Source organism: Oryctolagus cuniculus, chromosome 13 (genome assembly GCF_964237555.1).
Source record: "Oryctolagus cuniculus chromosome 13, mOryCun1.1, whole genome shotgun sequence".
NCBI classification, from domain to species: Eukaryota; Metazoa; Chordata; class Mammalia; order Lagomorpha; family Leporidae; genus Oryctolagus; species Oryctolagus cuniculus.
The window spans coordinates 43,615,688-43,627,612 of NC_091444.1; the positions used below are offsets into that span (position 1 = coordinate 43,615,688).

The window sequence follows — 11,925 nt, forward strand, 5'->3', positions numbered from 1 at the left end:
ATTTTTATTACAAAGGAAAACAACATAAATTAATCAAGTATTCATTTAAAGACATTAAGTGGGGAAAAGGAGTATTTTAAAATACAAACTTGGTAACCAGTGGAGTAACTACGCCTCTCTTAAGGGAGACAAATGCCTCGTCATCTAATTAATGACACACATGAATGGATGAATGAGATCCCTACTGTCCCTACCTACTGTGGCAGGGCAGGGGGGTGTACAAACTAAAGCAACGAACACTGAACCTGGAAATACATCAGAATCGAGAGGTAAATCCAAGAGTTGATTGTCTGAAAAACAAGCAAACCAATTACAGACTTTGACAAAGCTTACTAGAAACATAAAGAATCCATTGTAATAGGGTCATATTTTGAAAATGATTAGCATATTTTCCCTTTTTGACTTCTGAGACATGACCCTCCCCTAGTCCTGTGAAACACCCTTTGTGTGAGGGTGCAGAGATTAAGACTTTTTACTGAAAGAATGAGAAGGGAAAGGATACAGGAATATTCCAATTAAGCAAGCAAAACAGAATTTGCTGCAGCCACAAGAGATTTTCCAAACTCCTCTTATTCTCCTGCTAGCACATGAATGGCCTTACCTGGAAGACACAGCCCCTCAGTGTAACAAGACCCTTTTCTCTGGTTTCCCCAATTTACCACTAATGCTCTGCTTGCTTCAGATCTAGAGGTCTGAATGAGGGCAAAGAAAAGTGAAACAGGGAATGCTGTACCCCTCCAGAGCTGAGAAGAGTGGGAGAAGGAGAGAACAAGGAAGGAGGGAGATTGGGCACAGAGGGAGAAAGGTGGGAGTAACAATAGTGACAGAGAGAACTCTGTCTCTTCCTCCTCCAATTAGGATTCTGGAAACACGTCACCTCTTAGGCTGTCCCACAACTTGAAATCAACCGTCAGTGGGGTCACATCTACTCAGTGGGGCAAGTAGAGGGAAGCCCTGATATATTTAGTTCCCTGAACCAAGCATAGCTCGGGTATGTTTCAATGGAGGCCAGCTAAGAGTGGCTGGGAGCTGGTTACCCAGAGCTGAGTGAGATAGATCTTCATCAGATCCCTGAGAGGTAACATCAGTGGGAGCTCAGGTGAGGCCAAGAGAGCTGGGTGCACCAGCAGGTGCAGTACCTCAGGAAAAGGAATGAACCACAAGCTGCATATCTCCTGACTGGCCGACACCAGAAGGGAAAGGGGCTAAAATCAACCTGGCCATCAGAAGAGCTCCAGGATACCAAGGTCACGAATCCCCCTGGTAATTCCACCACTGCATCATTGCAGCCTCTCCCCCTCACGTCAGTGGATGTCATCTCACAGTGAGAAGACATGATGTCCTGGGAGAGAATAAATGGGGTCACAAAGCGTGGCTCCCGTCGTCACATCAAAGCACACGCACAGGCCACGTTCCAAAACAGCCCAAAGGCGACGAGCGTGCAAGTAAGGATTCCCATAGCCAGGCTTTCATTGCTGACTCCATGTTCTGTTTATCAATGTGACTTCGGGAAATTTACTTAGTCTCCCTGTGCCTCATTCCCTCATCTCTCAAATGAGAATAATATTCTTTAAGGAGTGAGTTTCTAAGTGTAAGGAGCTTAGATCATGCCTGGCCTCTAAGAGTAGTTCCTTAAGTGCTGATTCCTTAGCAGCGTCATCACCAAGATGAGGGGTTCACTGAGGCAGATCAGACCAGCTAGAGAAAAATTTAGAAACTACAATTTCTGCCCACAAGAAAGCAATATGGTGAATTAAAAATGTTATCCATGTTAGGCAAATGATCAAAGTCATAGAGTATTAAGAAGATACTATGTTTGTAAAAAACCTCTGTCTTTCATTATTTTTCAGATTGATTTCAAGAGGATTTTTTTTTTACCAAATACAGTAGTACGGTACGATTTAAAAAAAAAAAAAACAATAAAATGGACCACATTGAGAAAATAACGTAAATTACCTATGTTAGCTCAAAAAGAATGCCAAGTAGAAAAGAAATATATCAGGGGCAGTACTGTGGCACAGCAGGCAAAGCCCCAGCCTGCAGTGCTGGCATCCCATATGGGCACTGGTTTGAGTCCTGACTGCTCCTCTTCTGATCCAGCTCTCTGCTATGGTCCGGGAAAACAGTAGATGGCTCAAGTCCTTGAGCCCCTACACTCATGTGGGGGACCCAGAAGAAGCTCCTGGCTCCTAGCTTCAGATCAACCCAGCTCTGGCCATTGGGGTCATTTGAGAAGTGAACCAGCAGATGGAAGACCCCCCTCTCTCTCTTTCTGCCTCTGCCTCTCTGTAACTCTTTCAAACAAATAAATAAATCTTAAAAAAAAAAAAAAAGAAAAGAAAAAGTATGCCAAAAGAAACTGAAAAATCCATTTTAAAAACTGTCTCAAAAAAGACCTACAGTCGTCAGATCATTTAATGAGAACACTCTTTCAAACTTTCCCAAAAGGGAAACCCCAAGCTGTGTAACAGCAGCAAGACGTAGGAAAAACTGAAATATTCCCAGTTCAAGGAAAAAGCTAGACTACCTATTGCACACAACCCAACATGAAACAAAACTCAAGGCCAATATTTTTCTCAAAAGCCTTTGCTACTCCAGGATTTCTCAGTGCCTCTAATAAACTGAAATTCCAGTGAGGAGCTTGTGGCAGGTGAGGGACTCTTCCAGACACTTCCAGGCCCTTGCTAAGCCATGCCAGACCGTCATGGGAGGAAGCCTCCAGCCACATGGTCAAACTGAGGTAGATCTGGCAGTCAACCATGTACAGAAGTTTGCAAAGGGGAAAAGGGATTGGCAGGAGACAAAAACAGGAGGGGAGACTGTCTATTAGAACTGCAATAATAAGAGCAACACGGAGGCCTAAAGCAGGCATTCTGCTGGTGCAAACAGCTTGATTCAACCCTTGGTAATGCGCCTTACAACGTAAAACGTGCAGCAACTTCTCTCAGTCTGTCTTGGGCAATTACTTTGAAACGGATACAGATTTATGTACCAGGACACGTTTGATAGAATCATTGATAGCAAACAAAACAAAACCAGGGAACAACCTCAACATCTAGAAACGGAATCAGTTACACAGATCATGGCACACTCATAGGATGAATTATGCAACAACCAAAAGCAATGCTTTGGGAAGAAAATGGAAATAACAATCACAGGTCTTTGTTAAGGGGAAACAGGTGAAAGACAAGCTATAAAATACAGTCTCAACTAGATTTTTTTTAAATGTATCTATTCATCCAATAGGACTGCAAGGATATAGACCAGAACCAACCTGAATATGGTCTCTGGCTTGTGGGACTGTGAGTTTTCATACTGATGATTAGAAAATAGTTATTATTATCTTTTGTTTATGTTTCCTTCCTGTTTATCGAACTTTCTGCACTAAGCTGGATCACTTTTGTAATCAGAAAAAGATAAAAAAAAAAAAAACAAATAATTACTGCCCATGAATAACTATTCATAGGAATGCTCAAGAAAATGTTTAACTCCCCGCTCACTAAGGACAAAACACTGAGCGCACACAGAAGAATTCCAATCCTCTGAAGCTGAATTATAACACTGGTGCACTTTACAGCGTACAAAACAAAAAGCAAACCAGCCAAATCCCTCAACACAGACAGCCTGAGCTGCCGCTCTCCCGGGTTTTCAACGCACCACTGCGGAGAAAACACTCCGCGCCCATTTTTTAAGTGCAGCTGCTGTAGCTCCCCTGGTTCCAACAATATCCACATCGGGGAACAGGTTTCACACGGCTGAGGGAAGGCGAAGAGTTCTGCCCTCAGCCACCCACACCCACACTCACACTCGCTCAAAGTCTGGCAGACCACTCAGGGCAGTCGCGCCCCCAGCCCGGCCCGCGACCCCGGGACCCCTGCCCGGCGCCCAGTACCTGTTGGTCGTGCTCGGCACGGGGATTGCCCGGTTACTGAGGGTGCGCAGCGCCGCGAAGGTGCCGTGGGTGGCCTCCCTGCTCTCCTCCATCAACAGCCTGCACAACCAGGGAGAAAACTAAGTTGTTACACCCCACGGGGAGCCACGGGCTGGCGGGCTGGGCGCCTGGCTGGGGCACCCTCGCGCTTCGGGCTCCCGGGACAGGTCCCCGACCCCGCGGTTACAAATCCTCAGGGTGGGCAGGAAGGGAAAGCCAGAATCACAAGGCAGATCACAGGCACCCGACGGGGAGGTCTCGCTCCGCAGCTCTCTCGCCGGCAACGACGCACCCCGCGGCCATCGCACCCCTGGCCGGTTCCTCTCGGCCCCCCGCCGGTCACTGCTCGGTGCCAGGATCGTGTCTCTGCGACTCCACACTCCCACCCCCAGGCCACCACTGGCCGTCGGCTTCTCCCCGAAGTCTGCGTGCACCCCGAGAGAGTCGCTGCGCTGGGGAGCTCAGGGCGCACAGCGGGGCGCACCGGCACAGCGGGGTGAGCGGGACTCGCCGGCTGGCCGCCCGCGAGGGTTACCTGGAGCTGTCAGGAGCGTCGGCCGGGCACCAGAGCAAGCGCAGCAGCAGCAGCAGCAGCAGGCTGGCGAGCAGAGCGAGCGGCGCGCCCCCCGGCCGCATCCTGAGCCACGGGCGCCACTGCCGCCGCCGCCGCTGCTGCCGCCGGGGCGAAGCGCAGCCGGGGCGGCCCCGACTCGCCGCTCCCGCCGCCGCCACCGCCACCGCGGCCGCAGCCACGCACAGCCCCAGTGTTTAAAGGCGGCTGCGAGGGGCGACGACTGCGCTCGGCGAGGCCCGCACGCCCGGGGGGGCGCCCGTAGCCTGGCAGGCACGGTCTTGGCGACGAGCGGGGAAGCGGCGTCCCGGCTGACTGTCGGCTCGCCCCCGGCCCCTGCGCGCGGCTGCCGGATGACAATTCGCCGTGCTCGCCGCCTGTCCTCCCGGAGGCGCTCGGAGCCGCTGCGGGCTCTGGTCGCCACCGCCGCCGCCGCCGCCGCCGCCACTGCTGCCGCCTCCGCTGCTACCGCCGCGCGGGGTCACCTGAAGGTTGGGGCGCGGGAGCGCAACCCCGTGCTGATTGGGCTCCAACTTTTCTGCGCCCTCACCTTTTTAGCGGGGCGCTCGTGTGCCTCCGCGGAAGCTCGGCTAACGCTCTCACTCGCCCCACAACCCGGACCACGTCGCCGCGCGGGAGAGCCAGGGCCGGGAGCAAGAGGAGCAAGGGCCCGCTTTGGAAACTTTGGAAACTCCTAAGCCGCTCGACCCGGCCCTCCCACGCACCGAGGCTGCCGGAGGACTTGGCGTTCGGAGGCTCCGGGAACCGAGTGGGAACAGATTCAGAGCGACAGAGAATCGATACCGGGACCGGGAAGTCATTAATAATGGGCACACGACCACCTGCAGGCCAAATCCTGCCCCTGCCTGGTGTTGTGAATCGTTTTTATGGGAACATCTCTCTGCCCCATTACTTTTGATTATCGGCGACTACCTGACCTGAGGCTGCTTTTGCATGACAAGGGCAGAATCGAGGTAGGCTGACAGGGATCCTGGAGCCCACTATAGGACACTTCCAAGAAAAAAAAAAAAAAAAAAAGTGTGCGCTTGGCTGTGGCGGGAGCCAGGGTCCCTTAGCCTGCGGCTAGCACGAGGCTCTGAGCTCTTCCCTACCGAACCGGAACCGAATTTGGAAGGGGAACGCACAAAAGTTTGAGCCAATCACAGGCAGCCAGATCACCACAGCCATACTCAAATAAGCGGCCCCCTGGCTGTAGATAACCAGGTGAAACCAATGCTTCGCTTTTATGGTCCGCCTGTGGTCAGCAGGCCAGAGCTCCCTGGACCTCCTGCCGGTGCTGCGTGTTGCCTGATGTGTAAATCATTCGTTGCTCAAATAAACTCTGTTAAATTTAATTTGTCTAAAATGCTTTTTGTTTTATTTATTTACTTATTTATTTTTGAAAGGCAGAGCAGAGAGATCTTCCATCCACTGTTTCACTCCCCAAATGCCCTCAACATCCAGGACTGTGTCAGGCCCAAGCCAAGAGCTGGGAATTCAATTTGAATCTCCCATATGGGTAGTGGGAACGGAAGTACTGGAACCATCACCCACTGCCTCCCAGGTGGGCATTAGCAGGAAGCTGCATGGGGATCCAAGTAAGGACTTGACCCCAGAGACACTCGGCTATGGGGTGTGGATGCTATGCCACAACACCCAACCCTAAAGTTTGTCCTCTTATTACCGCTGTGGGGTGAATATTGTGGTCCCTTCAAAATTGACGTCTGAATTCCTAATCCCCGATGGGATGGTATTGAGGAGGAGGATCAGGAGGCTGGAGCCCACATCCCGGGATGAGTAGTGCCCTTATAAGAGACAGGAGGACATTGTGCTTTCTTGTATTTTCTGAGTCTGTATTCTAAACTACCTCAAGTCCTCCCTGGAACAGGCACGTACATATGTTGTCCCCACTAAATGAGGATAAAATAAAAGTATCCCAGAGAAGGTGTGGTTATGCCAAGGGCTCTATGTGGAACTAAATATGTTATCTGTATTGCTTTTATTTTCTTCCTTTAGAGTTTATGCCCATATTCATAAGAAGTTTAATTTGGGGGAGAATTCTGACTTACTAATTTTGAGGTTTCCAAGTATAGCCTCTTAGGAATTAAGTCTGTTAAATATGTCTTCATTGTTTGTAGTCATGTTTCATAGCTTACCACAAAACACTTAACTTCAACCTATAAATTATAAAGTAGCAATTAGATTCTAGCCTGATTTAAAGAGATCAGTCATATATGTTTGAGTCTGTGGATCTGACATGTACATTATGTGCTGTACGTTTACTAGACTTAGAAGTATTCCATGATTATTGATAAACCTCCTGCTACTGGTCCTGATTAGTTTGAATTTTGGAATGTTCTGGGGGCCGGCCAGTGGGGCTTGGAGTCTGTGGGCCCCTGCAGACACAGGTAGAACATCTTTCACAAGCGAACTGTCGGCTGTGGCTGGAAAGCTGTCTCCAGGCCAACCAGCGTCTCCCCCACTAACAGCCTCTTGTGCTGCACGTGTGACCTTGCAGCCTGAAATCACACCTTCAGGGCGGCTGCAGCCTTTCACCCTCAGCTGCCAGGGGAAGGGGCTGAGCCCCTGGGGAGAGTCAGACTGGTTCCAGGAGAGCCAGGCCGTCTTGTGTGACCTTGTAGCCTTAAATCACACCTTCAGGGTGGCTACAATCTTTCACCCAGAGCTAGCAGAGGAGGGGGCTGAGCCCCTAAGGAGACAGTCTCCAGGAGACCCCCCCATCTCCTTGAGCCCCAAGCCAATCAACATACCTATGTGAAACCCCCATCCAATGGGTACCCCCACAGAATGACCCAGTGAAAAAAACAGTAATGCCTTAAAAACCCGGAACACTTCCTCAAAGCCAGTGTCCCGCTCGGGCACTCGGCCTGCTCTCCTCTCTGACCAGACGCTTTCTCCATCGCTTGCCTATCAAATAAAAGTTTCTGCCTCTTTGCAAATTGTTTCCCAGCTTTTTATTTCTATACTAAGCTGAGGAAAAGAACCCAGGAGACTCGCTCTGGCAACCGCCCTCCCCTCCATGACCAGTAGCAGTTCTGTCATGAAATATAATTTTAAACTATTTTGTACATTTAAATATGATACCATGTTGTATACATCTATATTAAAGAATTGTAAATAAAAAATAAGAGAAAGTTTGCTCTCTTTCTCTCCTCCTCCTTCTCCCCCTCCTCCTCTTCCTCATCACTCCTCTGCACTTTGAGGATGCAGGATAAGGGCTGCTATCTGCCAACCAGGAAGACAAACCTCAACACATTTCTATTGCAGCCACCCAGCCTATGAAGTTTTGGGCTGTGGGAGCCATAACTAAGGCACAGACTGCTGGTCTAGATCATACTGGTTAGTATCTCAGTTGCAGTGACTAGTTTCTCATTTATTGTGGGGAGAGTGATTCAATACAATGATATATGTGATATAGTCTGGCTCTCCAATGATTTTTTTAAGATTTATTTATGTATTTGAAAGTCAGAGTTACACAGGGCGGGGTGGTATTCCATCCGCTGGTTCACTCCCCAATTGACCGCAAAGGCCGGAGCTGCGCCTATCCGCAGCCAGGAGCCAGGAGCTTCTTTCCCGTCTTCCCAAACAGGTGCAGGAGCCCAAGGGCTTGGGCCATCTTCTATTGCTTTCCCAGGCCATAGCAGAGAGCTGGATTGGAAGAGAAGCAGCCGGGACTAGAACCAGCGCCCATATGGGATGCCAGTGCTCCAGGCCAGGGTGTTAACCTGCCGCTCCATAGCACTGGCCCCTCCAATGATTTATTTAGAAGTGGGCTTCAGTTATTTCAGCCCTCAGCCATCCTGCCCACGCGTGGCCCATGGCCCAAGTCCTTCCAACCCCAGCAGCCTCCCTAAGTTTAACCCCTGACTTTGAACCCTCGAGGAACATCAGTAAAGCATAAACCACATAGTGGTGATTTGAGGATTTCATCAGACAACTCACTCCACTCTTGCGTAGATTTGAGATTTCTCCAAAAGCAACTCTTGGACTCCGCCACTTTGAAAGCACCTTCATAAAAGTACTTTCAAAAGGGTTTAAGCTTTGAAAAGGCATTAATGAGTTAACTTTCCCAAGTAAACAAAATACTTTTATTTCAATGGGAGGCTCCTAGAGACAAGGTGAGAGCCTTTTGGAAACCAAGTAGTCCAGACAGCCAAATAAGCGATTGTGCCCCATGGTCAGTAACACGTACCAAGCAGAGAAACACAAGGCTGCCTAGTCTTTTGCAGCGCATTCTACCCATTTGGTTGAAAACAAACCGGAGCTTTACACATATTGATCAAGAAAGCACTCAGACTCATGCTACCCTTAAAGAGAAAGAAGGGTAAATAAATAAAAATAATATGGCTGGAAATATCACTTTCTTCTATAGCTCATCATTATTGTTAAAATATATGCTAATAAAGCTCAGCCGGCGCCGTGGCTCAATAGGCTAATCCTCCACCTTGCGGCGCCGGCACACCGGGTTCTAGTCCCGGTTGGGGCGCCGGATTCTGTCCCGGTCGCCCCTCTTCCAGGCCAGCTCTCTGCTATGGCCAGGGAGTGCAGTGGAGGATGGCCCAGGTGCTTGGGCCCTGCACCCCATGGGAGACCAGGAAAAGCACCTGGCTCCTGGCTCCTGCCAGGATCAGCGCGGTGCGCCGGCTGCAGCGGCGGCCATTGGAGGGTGAACCAACGGCAAAAGGAAGACCTTTCTCTCTCTGTCTCTCTCTCTCACTGTCCACTCTGCCTGTCAAAAAAAAAAAAAATATATATATATGCTAATCAAGAAAGAAAAAGTTGCTACTTTTGTGCACAACTGATATTTTTAGAGATTCAGTTGCTCATCAGAATATGATATAATGGGGCTCATATAGGGCTCAAAAAATATAGTAGACAAGTTCTACGTATCTGAAACTTTTAAGTCCTCCTAAATAAGATGTAAGACAATTATCTTGAAAATGGAAGCGTTGTTTGGATTTGAAGGATCTTCTGAATTTTATTTCCCTCAATGCAAAAAACTGTGCAGACAACTCATGCTGAAGATGGGTTTCAGGAAAAGAAAAGGACATTATTGTATCAGCCAGGAAACTGCAATTTCACCTAATTTACTAAAGTTTAATATTTCAGCACAGCTGGGCTCAAGGCAACAGCAGAAGAGTTGGCCTTGCACTAGGTTCCCTGAACACCTTTGCTGCAAATGAAGTTACTTTTTATCAAGCCAGTGGCTATCAGCAGGGGACTCACAAAAGCCCATTTTAATTGGAAAAGCAAGTGTAAATTTGCATTGGGAATTCTGAGCTGAGTGTTAAAATTTCACAGTAAGGAACTTTACCATAAGCTTTGTAATTTAAGACTCAGACTGGTAAGATATGAATTACCTTGCCTACCTTAAGATTTAAGGGACCTGAGAAAAGCATGATTTCTTAAAGATGATCAGCCAAAGCTCCAGGAACTAGAAATTGCATTTGACAACTTATCATTGGCAGGTTGACCAGCAACCCCAAACATCCATGCCAGGTAGTAACTGGATATATTGCTGAGGCCAGAACTGGATCAGGAACCCAGTCTGACGTGCGAAAGCCGCCTCCAAGCCAGAGTACGAGTCTAGGCCACTCACCTAGTGCCCGTAGCATTTGCTTCTCATTAGACCTTTGCTACTCTTTATTCTGTGTGATGAATGCCTTCATTTCCATGAAGCAGTTTGTCGAAAGTGCTTAAAACATATATAAAATAATGTCCAATTGAAACCCTCCCTGAAAGTTGAAGAGGTTTCTAATTTTTTGGTGTACAGTTTTCTACAAGGAAACAAATGACTGTTAATGAAAGAGATGGTTCTGGGAAATACTAGAAATGCATAAGATTGCCATAATTTGAGGTTTTATGAAGGTGAGCCTTAAATACCATGTCTTCTTTATATGTATGTATATATACATACACACTGAATGCACACATGTATTTGAGAACATATGTGACACATATGACACTTGAAAAGGTCATGGAAAATAGAATTAAAAGATAAGTTTAGGGGCCAGCACTGTGGCATAGTAGGCTAAGCCTCCTGCTGCAGCACTGGCATCCCATGTAGGTACCAGTCCGTGTCCAGCTGTTCCTCTTCTGATTCAGCTCTCTACTGTGGCCTGGGAAAGCAGTGGAAGATGGCCCAGAGCGTGGGCCTCTGCACTCACATGGAAAAGCAGATGAAGCTCCTGGTCCCTGGCTCTGGATGGGCCCACCTCTGGCCGTTGCAAACACTTGGGAAGTAAATCAGTGGATGGAAGATTTTCTCTCCATCTCTCTCTCTCTGCCTCAAATAAATAATTACAATCTTATCTTTAAAGAAAAGCTTATTAGGTACAAAATTTTTGCGATCCATACATAGATTTTTTTCATAAAACACACCATTCATGAACTTTTTGATGACCTCTGGCATATACATGTGTATATAAATATATATATGTGTGTGTGTATATATATACAACACACACATATACCACTAGTATTTGTGAGTGAGTATCCTCATTACATGGAAAGGAAGGGATCCTGTAAGAAACAGAAAACTGATGCTCAAAAGAAAATCTTTTCCTTCATTTGGGTGACATTTTTACCTCTCTGCATAGAAAGGATGGTACCTGATGTTTCCTGCTTGATTGGTTTTTGTAATATTAAAGATTTGTGAGGACAGCAGGACAATAGCACATTCATAATATTAAACAACTCCATGGGGAGGAAATTCATCAGAACAGTATAACCAAGGCTATGTATTTTCAATAAATCACAGGAAATAAATAAAAGTAGAAATAACTTGAAGAAATCTATGACCTTGTATAAGGGATATCTCTTCAAATACATCTTATAGATATTTGCCTACTGCTAATTAAATATAGAGAAATGGAAGCAATTCTACATATAAAGGAGTTTTAACTTTCAAGATAGCATAACTAAAATTACAGAACAAAAAATAAGTGTTATCATTCACCTCATAAAATAGATTTTCAATGTATTAAGCATGGAATCTTTCAAAACTCTTCTCTCTGAAATCCACTTAAAAGATCATAAAGAACCAAAGGGAGAAATTGAACTATTTGTCCTGAAACTATAACATGGCCACAGTCCCATTCCACAAACTCCCAAAAATACCCACTAAAAGTGAGGCAATTGGATACGAATGCCAAGTTCAAGACTCATTTCTCCTATTTATGACTTCAGATCTGTGAGAAAGAGGTGGAAATGTTTTCAAGGCCCTACAATATTTGACTTAGAGGAGCAAAGGTAAGGATTTGGTGACAACAAAAATAAGTAGCATTCCGTACAAATGGCCAGGGTTACAGGGCTCAAAGAAAGATGGTAGCCAAGATTTCTGTTTCTAGTGAACACAATTTTCTTGTCAGAGGAATGATGACCTAAAGATAGTGCTAATCTT

The 11,925-nt window shown here is 47.1% G+C and overlaps 1 protein-coding gene across 2 annotated transcripts in view; it reads right to left on the reverse strand.

Moving 5' to 3' along the window:
* Nucleotides 1-5,345, reverse strand: part of ST8SIA6 (ST8 alpha-N-acetyl-neuraminide alpha-2,8-sialyltransferase 6) — a 170,035-nt gene extending 164,690 nt beyond the window's left edge. Inside the window, exons 1-2 of one of the 2 annotated variants that reach the window (XM_051820615.2) lie at nucleotides 5,053-5,345; nucleotides 3,893-3,991 (exon numbers count right to left, since the gene is read on the reverse strand). In XM_051820615.2, the coding sequence (XP_051676575.1) occupies nucleotides 3,893-3,984 (92 nt within the window). In that variant the 5' untranslated portion in view covers nucleotides 3,985-3,991; nucleotides 5,053-5,345. Of the gene's footprint in view, nucleotides 1-3,892; nucleotides 3,992-4,466; nucleotides 5,018-5,052 lie in introns of those variants that run through there. The other variant, XM_002717418.5, reaches the window with a different exon arrangement.
* Nucleotides 5,346-11,925: the final 6,580 nt, after the last annotated feature.